The sequence below is a fragment of the Oryx dammah genome, unplaced genomic scaffold (assembly GCF_014754425.2).
Source record: "Oryx dammah isolate SB20612 unplaced genomic scaffold, SCBI_Odam_1.1 HiC_scaffold_4, whole genome shotgun sequence".
Lineage (NCBI taxonomy): Eukaryota > Metazoa > Chordata > Mammalia > Artiodactyla > Bovidae > Oryx > Oryx dammah.
In genome coordinates this window covers 73,690,972-73,709,910 of record NW_024070188.1, presented here as the reverse complement: position 1 = coordinate 73,709,910, position 18,939 = coordinate 73,690,972, and the positions used below count along the sequence as shown (strand labels likewise).

Genomic DNA, 18,939 nt, shown 5'->3' with positions numbered 1-18,939 from the left:
CACGTGCATGCGTGTCCTTGTTGATACATTGTTAATTAGCTAATGTTTTATTTAAGATTACCACATCATGGTCTTAAGTGAAATGGGCTTTGTATTGTTCTTAGTTTTCAAAATTGAGGTGGTGGCTTCCTGGTGGCTTAGGCAGTAAAGAATCCACCTTCAATGCAGGAGGCACAGGAGATGTGGGTTCGATCCCTAGATCAAGAAGATCCTCTGGAGAAGTGAATGGCAACCCACTCCAGTATTCTTGCCTGGAGAATTCCATGAACAGAGGAGCCTGGCTGGCGTCAGTCCATGGGGTCACAAAGAGCTGGGCACAACTGAGAGACTAACGCTTTCACTTTCTACCTCATAAAAAGTTGATCAGTTTCCCCTTATTTTCTGGACCAATTTTTATGTCATTGAAATTATCTGCTGTCTGGAGGGTAAGTAAAAACCCACCTATGAAAACCCCATATCCATATATCCACGTTACTAAGTACAAAGACTCTGCTTGGTTTTTGTATCTGGAAGGTTTCAGGGAAGGTACAGTTAGCATTTATTGAAGACCTGCTCTTTGCCAAGTAGTGTGCTGGCTACTTTAAATAGTCATTTATTCCTCATAGTGCAACTCTTGGAAGTATGGTTACTCAGGAAGTCCCTGGTAGTCCAGTGGTTAGGACTCCACGTTTTCACCACTGAGCCTAGGTTCAATCCCTGTTGGATTGAACCGCACACAAGTTGTGTGGTGTGGTTAAGAACAAAAAAGAAGTAGTAACAATCCCAATTTACAGTTAAAAACTAAGGCTCAGAAAAGATAAAGGGCTTGACAAAGGTGGCAGGATTACAGTTCTACCAAGATTCTCCTAACATCAAAACATGTGTTTTCTCTGTTTCACACTGCCTTCCAAGAAAAGCATCTAACATTCTACATTTGTTCTGCAGATATTCCATAAGACTTATATTTCATGCACTGAAGTTACCAACTTAAGATTTTTTCCTGCTCTCAGAGATTCAAGGTGGACAAGTGCCTTGAGATGAAGGCCCCCAGTCAAGTACCGGGAGACTTTAGAAGAGGGAGGGCTTATTCTGAACTGACAAATTTGGAAAGTAGACATACTGGGAAAATTGCTACTGATCTGAGTGGGACTTTGACACATAGGTAGGGTTTGACTGTGGAAACTAAAAGAAATTTCTCTGAAGGAGTGGAAATTATCATAAGCAAATGTACAGAGATAGAAAATGTAGTGTGTGAAAGCAAGCTTCTTCAGGGATCCTTGGAAAGTATGTTTTTAAAAAAACTCTTTGTAGTACTTATTTTTAAAAGACTTAATATGAAATGTTTCTTTCTTTTTTAGCTTGTAATTGAGCATGAGTCTTCTTATGATTAGTGAGAATGTAAAGTTGGCTCGTGAATATGCATTGCTGGGAAATTACGACTCTGCAATGGTCTATTATCAGGGAGTTCTTGACCAAATGAACAAGTATCTGTACTCAGTCAAAGATACGTACCTCCAGCAGAAATGGCAACAGGTAAGATCCGTGACTGCTGTTTGTTTCAGTGGTTTAGAATACTCAGATTTAAATAGATAGTGCTTTTGCAGCTATGCATTAAGACTGTATAATTTATTATATGGATTTGTATATAATGTTACTTAAAACAATGTGTCATAGTCACCATTATCAGTATGATGAGTTCTACTTAGTTATTCTAACTTTTGGAATCTAATAGGAATGGTTTTGAAAATTTTTTTCTAGATCACATTTTGACCTGGTAAAATCAGAATTGACTTTATTAAGCCATTGTTGAAACTGCAGATGGCACCTGAATCTCACATGTCCCGAATTTCCTATAGAACGTCATGAATCAGCGCATACTTGAGTCCCATGTGAGGGGTTTTAGCTGCTGAGGAGCAGTAGAAATATATGGGCTTGCTAAGTTGCTTCAGTCATGTCTGACTCTTTGCGACCCTATGGACTATAGCTCACCAGGCTTCTCAGTCCATGGAATTCTCCAGGCAGGAATACTGGAGTGGGTTGCCATGCCCTCCTCCAGGGGATCTTCCCGACCTAGGGATGGAACCCAAGTCTCCTGCGGCTCCTACATTGCAGATGGATTCTTTATCACTGAGCCATGAGGGAAGAAATTTATAGGTAGAAACTGTAGAACTTACCCGTCCAATTGGATGTGTCATTTATAATAAGGTTCAGCAATGTTCCAGGAGAGAAATGTTATAGAAATTAATAGTCTTTTTGAGCTGATCTTCTAGATAGAATATTACCTTCAAGTTCTGCTAAACTGCCTTTTAAATAATATTCCATATTTGTCCTTTATTTCTTTAACAGAAAAACAGTCTACCTCTTTGAACTTAACCTCTTTCCTTAAATCTGCCTCTTCATATTTTACATTAGAAGGGGGAAATATTTCGTGAATTTGCCACTGAAAGACTTTTAAGACCTTTTGTTCTTAGGCCAGCAACTTTTACTTAAGAAGTCTAAAGTTTTTTATAAGAATATTTAAATTGGAAATTCCCTAGCTGTCCAGTAGTTAATATTCCACATTTCCACTGTAGGGGACACAAGTTCAATCCCTGTTGTGGGAACCTGCAAGGTACGTGCTATGGCCAAAAATAAATATAAATAAAAGATTGAGTGTATTTTTTAAAATCTTTATTGAATTTGTTACAACACTGCTTCTGTTTTATGTTTTGATTTTTTGGCCCCAAAGCATGTAGGATCTTAACTCCCTAGCCAGGGACTGAACCTGCACTCCTGTACCCCCTTGCATTGGAAAGGGAAGTCTTAACCACTGGACCACCAGGGAAATGCCAAGATTAAATGTGTTTAAAAGACAAAGCAGAGAAAAAGAAAGGATATTTAAAGCATTTAGTTTTAAAACCAAACATTGCTAGCTTCATTTCTTTCATATATATATATTTGTATATATATATGAAATAGATACCATTTTAAAGTTGTCAAGGCAGCTTTAAAAATATATATATAGGTTGTATGTAAATTGAGCCATTTATTTTCTGAAGCTTTATTTTTCAACCTGTGGGATGCATTCCATTAGTAAATTGTGAAATTAGTCAATTCTGATGAGCATTTTTAAAGTCAGTTAAGTAGCATAAGAACGATCAAAGCACAACTTGCAGAAATAATACTTTTACCAAACTTTAAAGGTACAGCTAACTTTTAAATTTGTTATGCACTTTGACTTATAATGCACATCGTTATAAGTCAGTAACAATGGCCTAATTAGCCAGAACACTTAATTCATTTTATCAGAATTAATTTGTAATTAAAAATAAAGAATTTATGAACCATTATTAAAATTTCAACAAAACATTTTGGTGTGGTTTCCTGGATATCTGATGTCAAAATGGAGGCTTCTAGCATTCTTAATCAGAGAAGGCAATGGCAACCCACTCCAGTACCCACTGGAAAATCCCATGGACGGAGGAGCCTGGTAGGCTTCAGTCCATGGGGTCGCTGAGTCGGACACAACTAAGGGACTTCACTTTCACTTTTCACTTTCATGCATTGGAGAAGGAAATGGCAACCCACTCCAGTGTTCTTGCCTGGAAAATCCCAGGGACGGGGGAGCCTGGTGGGCTACCGTGTGTGGGGTTGCACAGAGTCGGACACGACTGACGTGACTTAGCAGCAGCAGCAGCAGCATTCTTAATAAATGGCCCAACTTAATTTGGCAGTGATTTATTAGTTATAGAAATTTAAAGAACCATATTCTCCTTTGAAATTAGGTTTGGCAGGAAATAAATGTGGAAGCGAAACACGTTAAGGATATCATGAAAACACTAGAGAGCTTTAAACTAGACAGCACTCCATTAAAAGCCGCACAACACGAGCTTCCAGCATCTGAGGGAGAAGTCTGGTCGTTGCCCGTACCTGCCGAACGAAGGTAAGTGGAGGCTCTTTAAGAAGCAAACTGACACAGAGAACTGACCACATTGGTCGTGTCTAGGAGGAGAACTGAGGGGCTGAAAGACGGGAATGGGAGAGGGTTTGTTTTTTTAATACCGTTTGTAACTTAAATTGTGTATTGTGTGATTCTGTGACCCATTTCAGTAAATGAAATTTAGGTAGACATATTCTTTTGTGAATGAGCTCAAAGTAGTAGAGATACACCTTTTGGAAGGAACATTGGGATGGAGATTGAAATATCTGGACTGTAAGTCTCTTTGCCACTATCTGTAGCTTTGGGAAAAGCATATAACCATTCTATACCTCAGATTTTGTTACGTAAAGTGAGGAAATTAGACTGAAATAGTAGTTCTCAAAAAGCTATCACAGAACACTGCTGTTTATTAGGCTACACTGCTGCTAAAATTGAAAAGTGGGCTTTTTAGTTAACAGGAAAAAAAGATAAAATATTCTCAATTGTAGGTTTTATTCTGACATTTTTATTTCCAGATTCCTATTACCTGGTGCCAGCAAGTGAATGATTAGTGAAAGTTTATATTTACTGAAATGCTCAAAAGAGCCAATTATGCTTAGATCCACTGCATATTTTTTTAACTGACAGGAGTGCAAGTGGATGTCATTTATCTGTTTTACTCACACAATAGATTTCCTAGTTTGTATAGTGTGTTTAAATATATTAGTGTATAATAATGGAGAAGGCAATGGCAACCCACTCCAGTACTCTTGCCTGGAAAATCCCAGGGATGGAGGAGCCTGGTGGGCTGCAGTCCATGGGGTCACACACAGTCAGACACGACTGAAGCGACTTAGCAGCAGCAGCAGCAGTATATAAATAGCATTCTACAAGGAACAGTGACTTTCAGTTTCTTTGCCCCTTAACCAGTTTGAGAGCCTTGCATTAAAACATTACTCAGGTGCTTTTTAGATGTTTAAGATTCTATCATTGCAACTGTTACTCCTCGACTATATTTTATGACAGGTGCTAGATATTGAGTACTCATGTGGTTCTGAGCACTAATACAGAATACACATTTTATTTGTGTTTCACAATAAGCCTTCCAAATAATTAATTATATTTTCTCTGTGTTTCAGCTAAGATAGTTGAGATACAGTGAAGTTAGGTGCCAGGGGCCACCACAGGAGATCCCACCCATGACAAGGTCATGTGGAAGAGAACTGTTAAGCAAGGCTTCAGAACTCAACGGGCTCCCTAGGCTTTCTCGAGCATCTACCCCCAAAACCAGAATCCGTCTGTTTTACTACTTCATGACTTTCACCAGCTCCTCTGACATTAACAGGGGGCTAAACCTGATTATCTTTCTCTGGAGAAAATTAACTTAGGGCTATAGCTAATAAGTCTCCTGGACATGAGGGGAATATTTCCAATCAAACCCCCTCTGTTAGCATTCTAGCTTGCTTGGCAGGTATATTCAGACCCTTGCAGCTACGCATAAGATTATTTACATCCTCCCAACTGTGAGAGGCATGGAAAGCCTAAAACATAGAGCCTTTCAAAGAGTTAAAAGTTATTAGAGTAGTGTTAATATAGGATTTCATTATTGGGCCAATGCTTGTTGCTAAGTTCCCATATCTCTTATCCACTGTGCACCTGGGAGTGCATTAGTTAACATAGTTAGAAAGGAAGAAAAACAAGTGTAGCCTTGAAATTAACCACATCAGACTTTTGAGCCAGTTGGTTCTTTCTAGTAACTCACTGCACCTTTGCTTCGTGAGAATGTAACTCTATTTAATACTTTTTGAGGCTGACATAGATTAGAAATATAAGAAAAAACATTTCAAGAGAAAATAAGTTTTCTGGTTGAGAAGCCTTTATCAAAAGAGGGTCATAAAATGTTCACAGGCCTCCAAGGACAGAAGATAATGTACACAATATTGTTTATGGGAAAGGTTTGCAGAAAAATCCTGGTTTCGATAAAGACAAAACACATATAATGTTTGGGCTGACTCTGTATGACTTTGCATCTTTCATTTCCCTCTGTATACAAGTAAAGGTATAAAAGACCCTTTTAAAAATAAAAACAATGGGCCTCGCTTGAAGAAGCTTGGTCACCCTGTGTTTTTCTTTTTTCTCTTTTTTTCTCTCTTACTTTCTTTTTCAGGCTGATCCCTTGGAGCATAGAGGCTCTTTGCGTTCACTTATCTGCCCAGGTTTCTAAAACCTAAACGGGAAGACGTTGTGCGTCTTCACTCCCTCGGGAGACCGGGAAGGCACCTGTGGCCTCCGTGAACAGGGCAAACTTCTTGTCTCGAAGTTTTATTGGCTTTCTATGTAAACCAAGGAATATCAGTCTTTCTATTTTCTTACCTACAGTATTCTTTCCTTATCTCTCTCTAAATCATCCGCCGACGCTGTTTTTCCCTCAGGTTCCCCTGGATCCTGCGGGGGCTGGACCCTGGCAGTTAGGTAACTTTTCCCCATTATCAAAAAACTAGTAGCTGGCAGAGTTAAGATTTGAACCCGATGTGCGTGGTTACAAAGCTAGCACTCGCTGCCATATTGGTCATTCTCAAACTCTAGCATACATAAAGACCTCATGGGAACTCATTCAGAATGTGGATTCTGGGATTTCACTCCCAGAGAGTCTGGTATAATAGCAGGGGAGCCCAGGAATCTGCAGGCGATTCTAATCCAAGTTGTTGGTGGATCACACTTTAAGAAGTACCGTACCGAAGTGTTTCTCCTCCAGTTTAGGATTGACTAATTGGGCATTGATTGTTTTTAGCCACTTTCATTTTCTTCAGCTCCAGATAAAAGTACTAATATTCTGTTATTGACGGTGATACCTTCTGAATATTTACTACATTTTACCCGTACTCTTAAGTACTTTTATATATATGTGTGTGTGTGTGTGTGTGTGTATTCTATTTTAGAATTCACTAAAAAAAAAAAACCCTCAAAACTACAACAGTAAGCTCATTAAAGAAAAACAGGAAAATTCATAAAAGTAGAGGTGAAATCATAGTCATCCTAGTGCGACTTCTAGTCCTTTATACATTGTTTATTTTCATAGTTGTAGTTGTGCTATACCCATAATATATAACTTTGTATCATTTTTTTTTAATCCTAATAGTAGACGATTGCGGAGAAGGCAATGGCACCCCTCTCCGGTACTCTTGCCTGGAAACTCCCATGGATGGAGGAGCCTGGTAGGCTGCAGTCCATGGGGTCGCTAAGAGTCAGACACGACTGATGTGACTTAGCAGCAGCAGTAAACAATTGCTGTACATTTACTGTGTTGCCGAGTACAATGGCAGTTGCTTTACGTATATTATTTAATCCTCAAAACAGACTTAGAAGCTAGGTACTAAACTGTTAGCCCCAATTTCTGATGAGGAAACTTAAGCTTAGATAGGTAAAGTAACTTGCTCTTTATAGTTACCTAAACATAGGTAATTTATAAGCCATCTTAGACCCTATTCTTTGCTGTTTTTGAAGGGTTGTTTGCTGTACTTTTAAGGGATATAACCTACAATAGTTAACCCCTTTTTTCTTATTATAAATAAATTGAAAATTTTTCCACATCTATGTTTACTTTTTCTTAATTTCCAAAGTAGAACTAATAAAAGATGAGTGAAGTTGTGTTTTTATTTAATCTTGCCTATAAATATGTTTTACTCCTGCTTAATTTTCTTTTTATCCCTCCTTCTGGAGAATCATCATTTGGCCCTTGTTTTAGTCACTCTGGCTGCTGTAACAAAATGCCACAGACTGGGTGACTTAAACAACAGAAACTTATTTCTTACAGTTCTAAAGCCGTAGAAAGTCCAAGCTTAAGATGCGAGCCAGTTTGGTTTCTGGTGAGGAGTCTTCTTGAGTAGCTGACCTCCTCTCTGCATTCTCACATGGCAGAGGGAACAGCAAGCTCTCTGGTGTCTCTTAATAAGGACACTAATTCTTAGATCAGGACCTCACCCTTATGACCTTATTTAACTTGAGTTACTTCCTTACTCTAAATGATCACACTGGGGTTTAGGAATTCAGCATGAGTTTTGGAGGAATACAAAAATTGAGTCTAACAGCACCATAACTCCTTTCTCAGTTACTGATAAGAACTTTCCAGTGAATAGATGTGCCCAGTGATTATTCAGGTGATTTCAGATTTAGTGAACTCTTTGATTGCCATAGTCTTAACAAGAGGAGGCAGGAGGTTTCTCTCTTTGGGGTAGTAGAAAGTTGTTAAATGAGCTTTTCATCTTGAAAAGTCTATAATGATGAGCTGTAGGGTCCCTCTATTGATTCTGGCTTTCTTCCATACTTTGTTTTGTCTCTGATTTTAAATGCCCTGGATAGCTATTAGCTACAAAGTCCTCCTCTTTGACTTTATTTGCCACATCTGTTTCTTCCTGTAATTTATTTAACTTGACTTCCTCAGCTGAATATCCCTCAAAACTCTTTATTTTTCTGTTAGTCTTAATCTGTACTCATGCTTAAGAGAGCTTATTCTTTCAACTCTGTTGGGGATTGTAACCGTGACATCGCCTAAATTTTAATCCCATTTTAGGAACAGAGTCAGTCGATCCTGCATTCTCTTCTAGTGCTGTGCACAAACACGTTTGTACAAGGAGGTTCATTGAAGCCTTTCAGAGGAATGATTAAAAATAGCGTAAAGCCATTAGGTATAATTCTTTTAAAAGTCAGCTGAAGTCCCTCAAACATCTTCTCATCTCACTGAATAAAACCCAGGGTTTTCAGCATGTCCCTCAGTGCCACCCAGGGAGACCCTGCCCCCACCACCTCTGTGGCCTCAGTGCTTGCAGCTCTGCCTTCTTGAGCAAGTCAGATGCAAGCACTTCAGTTCTCTGCACTCAGCTTTCCTTCAGCTCAGATGTGTGATGGCTTGTTCTCGCAGTTCTTTTAAGTCTCAACTTAAATGTTGCCTCAGAAAGGCCTTCTCTGATCAGCCTGCCTGTATCATTCCATATCCTCTACCCTTCATTATATTTTCTTAGATGGCACTTAGCATCATCTGATGGACTGTTTATTTCTTCATTGAAACCCCATCTGCCCCCCATACACACTGATGTGTAAACTTGTGAGAGTAAAGGCTTTTATTAAAGTTTTTTTTTTTAATTTTTATCTTGAATTCAAAGTAGTGCCTGTCAGTAGTAATAGTTCAGTAAATTATTTCTCAAATGAATAAATAGCAGTAAGAAGTGGGTAAAGGGACTTTCCTGGTGTGCCAGTGATTTGGACTCTGCTTCTACTCTAGGTGGCACAGGTTTTATCCCTGGTCAGGGAATTAAGATTCTGCAAGCCACGAGGTTTGGCCCCCCCAAAAAGTAGATTAAGTGTGGTACATTTTATGTGACTGACTGCCATCTAGCCATTAAAAGTCATGTATGAGGTAATGATACAGGAAAGGATACTAAAAATGCTTCATGATACAATGAGTAGAGAAAAATAGGAGCATGTGTATGTATGTGTGTGTTAGCCACTTAGTCGTGTCCGACTCTTCGTGACCCCATGGGCTATAGCCCGCCAGGCTCCTCTGTCCATGGGATTCTCAGGCAAGAATACTGGAGTGGGTTGCCATTTCCTCCTCAAGGGAATATTTATGTATAATGGTTCCAGTTTTATTTAAATGAAAGGCAACCATAAGAAAATAAACTGTTAAGTGGTTAACTCTGGATAGTGGGGATACAGGTGACTTTTACCATTTGAGCTACTCAAACGGTAAAGAATCTGCCTGCAATGCAGGAGACCAGGGTTCTAACCCTGGGTTGGGAAGTTCCTCTGGAGAAGGGAATGGCAATCCACTCCAGTATTCTCGCCTGGAGAATCCTCGTGGATAGAGGATCCTGGCGGGCTCTAGTCCACGGATCGCAAAGAGTTGGACACAACTAAGTGACTAACACACACACAGACACAGACACAGACACACACACACACACGTGACTTTTTGAAATTCCTTATTACTGAAATAGATTTCAGTGTCTATTTTTTTTAAAGGGAAAAATATATATTTTAAAACAGTATCCCTACTTGGCTACCCAGGTTTCTGAATTCAAAATTGAACCCCCATCATTCCTTTTGCAAAAATCAGTAAGTACATTGGTTTGGCTTTATCATCTTCCCAAATTCTCATTTCTCAGTATAAAAGATACCTAGGGGTGTCTTTTTTCACAGTGTGTCTTTTATACTTTTATCATCACTCTGTAAGCTAGGCTCTCATCTCATGCCTTGATAACGCCTCCCTGCTTTTTGTGATTCTTTCATCAGTATATCTTATTCATTATGAAACTGGTCTTTCTAAAATCTTATCAGTGACAGTCAGCTAACAGCCAAGCCTCTTGAACTGATAATATTTAGATCTACTTACTGAACCAGCTTATCTGTTCAGTATCATCTTTTTTAGTTTGTTTTTAGTTCATTTTTCACTTTTCAAAAAAGATGTATTTTTTTGGCTGCGCTGAGTCTTGGCTGCTGGGCAAGGGTTCTCTAGCTGTGGCAGGTGGGAGCTGCTCCTCACTGTGGTGTGCAGGCTTCTCTTTACAGTGGCTTCTCTTGTTGCAGGGCACAGGCTTAGTTGCTCCGTGTCATGTGGAATCTTCTTGGACCAGGAACTGAGCCTGTGTCCCTGCATTGGCAGGCAGATTCTTAACCACTGGACCACCAGGGACGCTCCAGGATCATCCTTCAGTGTTTATCATTGTATCTTTACAGTTTGTGTCTTTATGACCTTTATGTAGATTAAGCTCATCTTGCTTTCTTGCTTTTCCTCATGCATTTTCTTATCTGCAGTTGTACCATCTTATTTAGGTCAACTCCTAAATGAGAAGGATGTTTCCAGATCCAGTTTGCTTTCTGTCTTCAAGAGGCCATTCCCATTGCCACAGCACTAGGTCTCTTTCACATTTTCTGGTATATTTGCTTAGTTTTGTGTATCTTCTTTCTTAACTCTATTTGAGGTATTTGAGTACAGGACTCCCCTCCTGTTTTTATTGCTTATCTTACCCCAACCAAGTCTAGAAGCATAATAGTAGGAGCCTAATAAATATTTAAGAGATCTCAGTTCTGCCACAAAAATAAAGGTGAAGTGATTTACATAAAGGCAAAGCACCATACATGAGTTGTTGTAACTATCCATAGCCAGTGCTTGTATCAGTTCTTTTTAATGGAAAAATGATTAAATTTTATTAAATAAAACATGAGAACTATGATATATTCTAAATAAAATGGTACCAAGCTGTGTGTATGTTAGTACATAAATGTGATTTCTACACCTTGGTTTGTTCTTTCTCTTTTGATAAAACTCCCTTCTTTGATTATTTTGCTCTCTTTTCAGTTTTCAAGAATCAGGCTATTTTTTCACTTATCCTTGATATAGAACAGGTGTTTCATTTCAAAAGAGAGGCGATGATCACTTGCCTTCTGTTATTTCTGCCATATAACCATACTGCACCACAGACAGTTATGTCCGGTTTCAGAGCCAGATCTTAGATTCCAGTGACCTGCAGTTCTATCTTGTGTTCAGTTATTACCATTGCTTCAAGTCATAGATTGAGTTACACACTGTGTGTGTTCATCTATATTTGTACCAACTCCAAGAGTTGATTATGACTTTCTGATCTTGTCTTTGATTAGACCATCACCAGGACCTAGAAAACGGCAGTCTTCTCAGTACAGCGACCCTAAACCACAGGGTAACCGTCCAAGTACAGCTGTCAGAGTTCACCGTCCATCCACACACAATCTTCACAATGACAGAGGGAAAGCTGTTCGTAGTCGGGAAAAGAAAGAACAGAATAAAGGAAGAGAAGAAAAGGTAAATGTTACTGATTTTTATAAGTTAAAAAGTTATTTATTTACCTTAAAAGTGAAGACTGTACAAATTTTAATAATTTTTAGGAATTAAATCTGCTACTATAATAAAACCATAGTCACACTGCACCTGGGATAGGACTTTTCCTACTCAGTATTCAACAAATATTTTTGGTTGCTTTTTGTAACTTTCTATCTTGGTAATAAAGAAACATATTCTTTACCCATTTTTACCAGTTACTAATATTTTATCCTTTTTGCTTTATCATTTATTCTCATTTACTCATTTACTCTCTGTATACTTGATTTTTCCTGAAGCATTGAGGGTAGGTAAGTTGTAGAAATCATGCTCTTTTACCCTTAAATATTTTAGTGTCAGTTTTCTAAATACTGGGACATTTTTTTCACACAAACACAAAGCAATGATCAAAAAATCATTAATTTTGCATTGATACAGTACTGTTATCTAATCCACAGACTTTTATAAAATTTTGCCAGTTACTCTAATAATGTCATTTATAGCTTTTCTCCCCGCCTGCCCTGTGCCAGGACCCAATATAGAAGCATATGTTGCATTTGGTTGTCACGTTTCTTTAGCCTCTTTTAATGTGAACATTTCCTCAGCCTTTATCTTTTTTGGCCTTTTTAAAGAGTTATTTTGTAGAATGTTCCTCGGTTTGGGTTCATCTCATGTTTCCTTGTGATTAGATTAAGGCTGTGCATTCTTGGCAGGGGTGCCACTGAAGTGAAGTTTTGTTCTCCTGAGCGTATCATATAAGGAGGCACACAGGATGTTTATTGCTCTGTTGCTTGTGATAAATTGGATCACTTGGTTAGGGTGGTGTCTGCCAAGTCTCTCCACTATAAAATTACTCTTTTTCCCTTTATAGTCATTTGTGGGGAGATACTTTTGAGATTATATAAATATCCTGTTTCTCATCAAAATTTTATTTGTTTCAGCATCCAGGAGTTCTTGCCTGAATCAGTTATTCCTCTGACAATTGAAAAATCATTTTCTAATGCTATTTTCTCTTCTTTAATTAATTGACTTTGAATTGTAAGAAAAAGCTCTATCTCTTCCCCTTTATTTAATTTTATCTGTATGGACTCATGGATTCTTATTTTATTCAGTGAATTAAAATTTGTTACTATCTTTCTGATGCTTAAATTGTCCAAGATTTGAGGAGCAGGAGACCTTTGAAGCTGGATCTTAAGTCTTTTTAACATGTACTCACCATTCTCTTACAAAATAGAGTGTTCCTGGCTCCTCCTGTATTTACCCTTGTTTCTCCAGGAAACAAGGTTCCTGTTAGTTCCCTGATTCCTGTTAGTGAGGAATGAGCTTTATAAACTGAGATTTCAGTGCTAGTTAATATTATTTGAGTGCTTACGCTCCCTTGCAGTAAGAAGCAGATAGGACTCTAAGAATTTATTTTCAGTCCTTGACTGAGGCACAAACCTAGTCTATGAAATGGTAAAGCACCGATCATTTGTTTGGCTCGTTGTACCAAAAGGCCCCTCCACACCACCTGGGCAAAGTAAAAACTGGGTTATAGCAAATGTGAAGTCCCCAGTGCTGTCCTTCTCAACAATCTAACAGTCTATGCTGAGTTAGTCTATTCTTCTAAACAGTTGCTGTGCAAGCTGACTTAAGAAAAGGAAGTAAGAGCACAGAACCAAGTCTCTTCAGAGAAACGTCTCTTCTATAATGGGCAGGTCTGTTGCCCATTATACAAATGACTTTTTTTTGTTACTGTTGAGTTTTAAGAGTTCTTTATATATTCTAGAGATTAGTTCTTTGTCAGATATGCATTTTGCAGATTTTTTTTTTTTTAAGTGTGTAGTTTGTCTTTTCATTGTTTTAGCAGGATCTTTCACAAGGCAAACGATTTTAATTTTGGTAAAGTTCAGTATTTCCTTCTATAGACCGTATTCTTGTTGTCAAGTTCTTAACTCTTTGCCTATCCCTAGATCCCAATTTTTAAAATTTCTTTCTTAAATTTTTATAATTTTATGTTTTACATGTAACTCCATGATCTGTTTTGAGTTGATTTTTATGTAAAGTGTGAGGCTTAGGTCAAGGTTCATTTTTTGCCCATACATATTCAGTTGCTCCAACACCATTTGTTGAAAAGGATTTATTATAGCTCAGGGAACTATATTTAGTATCCTGTGATAAATTATAATGGAGAAGAATATGAAAAAGAATATATATATATGTATAACTGAGTCACTAGGCTGTGTAGCAGAAATTAATACATTATAAATAATATATATGTCAATAAAATTTTTATACCATTCTCAAAAATTTGGGGGGAATATTTGTGTGGGTCTGTTTTGGGGCTCTCTATTAGGTTTCATTGAGCTGGCAGTCCACCCAGTGTTCAAATAGATGTTTCTGTGTTTCTCTCAAAAGTTTGAGATACCCTGCAGTGTCCTGTGAGTTTGTCATTGTGCCTTGGAGTGCTTGAGCATGCAGCCTTGTGGCCCTAATGACTGACATCATAGAGGATGGGAGGAAATCTCTTCTAAGGGCTGAGGTGTCTCCTGGGGGAATATGGGAATAATCAAAAGGTGTTTTTGGAGCATCAGTAGGAACTGAGTAGGTGTTAAAGATTGACCTGTTATCTTACCTAAAGAAACCATCTGTCTTTAACCTTATCTCTTCTAAAGCTTTGAGATAAATATACATATCTAATATTCACTAGTGACCACAATTTATCTCAATATTAATTTTTTCTGTTGTCAGTTCATATGCATAATAGTTTTGTGTAACACCATTGTCATACTTTTTACATGAGAATAAAAATTCAGTATGAAACTCTGATGTTGATGTAGAATGATGAGTTAACAGTCTGATTCTGTCCTTATTACTTGTACTGTTACATTAACTTTTATAAAAATGTCACTTGAGTCCAATCTTTGTTTCTGATTCATATAAATGAAATACAGTGTTTGAGGTCATCATAAGCTCATGTTTTTTTTTCCTCTATTTGTGTAGAACAAATCACCTGCTGCAGCTACAGAACCAGAGACAAATAAATTTGATAGTACTGGGTATGATAAGGACTTAGTAGAAGCTTTGGAAAGGGATATAATTTCTCAGAATCCCAATGTTCGATGGTAAGTTATAGCACAGCAAAAAGATTGGATGTTGCTTTGGGGAACAAAAATGGGCATGCGCTGAAGATCAGTCTTTGAGGATAGAAGCGGAAGACACATAACGAAAGACTTCACTTTGATTCAGGCTGTACCAGTTTTTGTTTAAAAATTTTAAATTTAATGAAATAATAAAAAATTTATTAAATTTAAAAATCCTGTGTACAGAATGTGAACAAGATCACAAAATTTTCATCTTCTTTTCGGGACATTCTTTAAAGGTAAAATGGCAGTCATTCTTATGCATATGTATTGCTGGTTATCTTTAGGTTTATAAAGTACATATTGCTCCTATATCCTATTACTTAGAGCAGTGGTTCTAAACTTTATGAATATTATAAAATTAGAAGTTTGGGATTAACATATTACACACTGATATATATAAGATACATAACCAACAAAGACCTACTATATAGCACACGGAGCCATACTTAATATTTTGTACTAATCTATAAGGGGAAAGGATCTTAAAAAAAAAAAAGAAGATACGCTATGTATGTTTAACTGGATCACCCTTCTGTATACCTGAAACTAATATAACATTGTAAATCAGCTATACTTCAATGAATTATTAAAAAGTAAATATTGTATCTAATCAAAGAACTATAATTTATCACAAGTTCTAAAGTTCCATTTCCCACAAAGTTAGGCACATTCAGTTATATATTTTTTGTTAAAACTTATAGTTTGGGGGATATTTTAAAATATATTATCATGTCATATATCATAATATATTATCATGCCATGTGTACCAGTAGTTGTAGTAGTGGTGGTGGGCTCGTGGTTGATGATGATTTCGCGGCAATCTCTATTAACCTTGCTGTGCACCTCTTGGTAGAGTAGGGGGTGAAGCAGCTGAATCACAGCCTGTGTCTGCTTTGTGTTATGTTTATTCTAATGTTTGCTTGTTTGTTTCTAGTGGGCTCATTATTTCTAAACTATGGAATTTATGGAATGAGCATTTTAAGAACAGAAATTTAAAATAAGATGGCATAATAATAAAGAGTAGGCCTATAGACCTGTGTTCTCATTCACCAAGCTGAAAATTATTACTGCCAAGACTTGAAGATTCAGATTGTGCCCTTTCTATATACTGGCTGGTGTGGCAGAAACCTCATCACAATGTGTTAGTTCACACATGCCTAGGAAGAAACTTCACATTCTGTCAACAGCATAAAATCATGTGCTTTCAGCGACTCTCAAGAATGACTACACTGAATTAAATATGCGATCTAAGGTTTTAATCAAATATCTTCTCTTTCAGGGATGATATTGCTGATTTAGTAGAAGCTAAAAAGTTGCTTAAGGAAGCTGTGGTGTTACCAATGTGGATGCCAGAATTCTTTAAAGGCATTAGGAGACCATGGAAAGTAAGTTTCTTACTGTAACAGCGTTGTCAAAGCAAACAGTAAATGTGTTGTGTAGAGAGCCAGTATTTACCTGTGTTGAGGGAAGGGGGAGTAGAACGTAGAGCAGGTACAGAAAAATTTAAATGTGTTGTGTTATTCAGATGAAAAACTATTGCATGGTTTCCAGAATAGGAAACAGATGCAGTGTGATCTTGGAAAAGATATACACATAGCAGATTTATAATGAACTTATATTTGCAAATATGAACAAGTTGCCTAAATACAAAAATACTCCATTTTACATGTTGTGTTGCAGAACTTGTATCTGTATTTCTTGGAATTGTTCTTAAGAAATTAATAAGACGTATCTGCATCTAATGAGTACTCCTTTTTAAAAAAGTTTATTTATATATGGCTTCACTGGGTCTTCATTTCTGCACGTGGGCTTTCTCTAGATGAAGCAAGTAGGGGGCTGCTCTCTAGTTGCGGTGCACGGGCTTCTCATCGCAGTGATTTCTCTTGTTGCAGAGCACGGGCTCTAGGAAGGTGCTCAGGCTTCAGTAGCTGCAGCCCTCAGGCTCAGTTGTTGCAACTCCCAGGCTCTGGGGCACAGGCTTGCTTGGCAGTTGTGGTGCATGGGCTTAGCTGTCCTGCAGCATGTGGGATCTTTCCAGAGCAGGGATTGAACCCGTGTCCCCTGCATTGGGAGGCGGATTCTTTACAACTGAACCACCAGGGGAACCCTAATGAGTACTTTGTAAAAGTCACGTGCTGATGGGAAAAATGTCCAAAAAACTCTTGGATTTGGGAAATGTGCTAATGGCTCACTCTGTACTTGTCTTTTGGAATTCTTGAAATGTTAAGTGGTAAGCAAGATACAAAATTCTAGACTTACCTTGAGTACAACCATGTTAAAGAAAAAAATCAACTAATTTGTTTGAGCGAAAAGACTAGCAGGAAATATATCTAGATCCTAACGGTTCCTGTTTTAGGGTATGATATCAGTACTATAATATGGATTATATTTTTTCTCATCTCTTAGTTCCAAATTTTTAATAATGTGTAATTACCTTACTTTTGTAATGCAAAAAGTAAATTTGTGATAAAATATCCTTCTGTTTATCTTTGCCTTTTACTTACCTCATTATTATGTGTAAGTTGGTTGAAGACTGATTCTTAGTATGGAATTCTTGTGAATTAGAACAACAGCAGATAAACCCTTTGCTGACACTGTTATATTCCCAACAGGGAGTGTTAATGGTGGGCCCACCTGGCACAGGAAAGACCCTCCTTGCTAAGGCAGTAGCAACGGAATGTAAGACAACATTCTTCAATGTCTCTTCATCAACTCTGACTTCCAAATACAGAGGAGAGTCTGAGAAGCTTGTTCGTCTTCTGTTCGAAATGGTGAATGCTTGAGACAACTCTAATGATTCTTTACTTCTAGAAGGGAAGAAAATGAATTGTAACTAACTCCATGGTGTAGAATCACCAGGCAGGACACGCTTGTGCCCAGGGTATGGTTCCTGTGCCCTTGAAAGAAAGTGAAAAAGAAAAAGTGAAGTTGCTCAGTCGTGTCCGACTCTTTGCGACCCCATGGACTGTAGCCTGCCAGGCTCTTCCATCCTTAGAAACTTTTTACTAACATGAATTACTTGTATTTCTCTTTGATTCCTTTTCTCTGGAGGATTGACTGTCTATTAGCTTACGGACATGCTTATGCTGTGGGATCCATGTTACTGATCTGCTGCTATAGGAATGTGAAATTACTATGTTTTTTAAGCCAGGCTTTGTTATAATATAGTAAATTCAGTATTGGTAAATAATGGGGAAAGGTGAAAATCACAAGTAAATATGGAACTGAGATTACCTCCGATCTATATTCCACTGTTATCAAATACCTGGAGTTTAATGACATAATCTTTGAATTCAGTTCTTTGCTTCTTACTTTGAGTTTCTTTTTCTTCCACTGCCACTCATCTGAGTATCAGTAGACGAAATATAATTCAACAAGTTCTGATTGGGTTGAATTCAATAGCTTTTAGACTTAGGACTTTAAGTTTCACTTAACTGTTTCCGTCTTACCTCATTTAAGAAATTGTTTAGTTATGTGCATGAACCCAGAGTTGTATTTATCATATAAATAGTGACAAAGATTTATATTCTTAGTCATGGTGGCCAAAATCTTAGATGATCGTGCTAACATTATACCACATCTTCCTTCTTAGGCTCAGAGTAAGACAAAACAAAAACCCTTACAATTTAATGTTATCCATTTTCTGTGAAGGCTTCATCCTGTTTCAGTTCCCATTTTTTTCTCCTTCAACTGCGATAATTCATAAAGCAGGATGTAAATTCTGACAGGTTCATATGGATTATTAATAATCCATCCCACAGTAGGTGTCTGATAGAGAACCTCTTAAATCATTTTGAAAAATTCTCTTCAGGGGAAAAAATTACCAGTGTTCCAGAATAACTTGGTGTTTTACAAATGTAAGCTCAGTAGAATGAATGGCTAAGTATGGGATCATTAGAGTCAGATGTCCTGGTTTAGATCCCACTTCCGTCACTTTCCCAGCCAGCTACCTGTGGGAGAATTCCTGTCCTGTTGCTCAGTTGCTTTATCTATAAGAGGAGGACAGGAATTTAGGACCTACCTCTAATGTTGCTCAGTTGCTTTATCTATAAGAGGAGGACAGGAATTTAGGACCTACCTCTAATGTT

General features: G+C 37.7%; 1 protein-coding gene across 2 annotated transcripts in view; it reads left to right on the top strand.

Moving 5' to 3' along the window:
* The window catches only part of KATNA1 (katanin catalytic subunit A1), a 34,625-nt gene that overhangs the window by 7,085 nt on the left and 8,601 nt on the right, over positions 1-18,939 (top strand). The window contains exons 2-8 of one of the 2 annotated variants that reach the window (XM_040238661.1): positions 990-1,089; positions 1,338-1,512; positions 3,744-3,901; positions 11,531-11,711; positions 14,709-14,830; positions 16,131-16,236; positions 17,464-17,622. In XM_040238661.1, the coding sequence (XP_040094595.1) occupies positions 1,351-1,512; positions 3,744-3,901; positions 11,531-11,711; positions 14,709-14,830; positions 16,131-16,236; positions 17,464-17,622 (888 nt within the window). In that variant the 5' untranslated portion in view covers positions 990-1,089; positions 1,338-1,350. The remainder of the gene's footprint in view (positions 1-989; positions 1,090-1,337; positions 1,513-3,743; positions 3,902-11,530; positions 11,712-14,708; positions 14,831-16,130; positions 16,237-17,463; positions 17,623-18,939) is intronic. The other variant, XM_040238660.1, reaches the window with a different exon arrangement.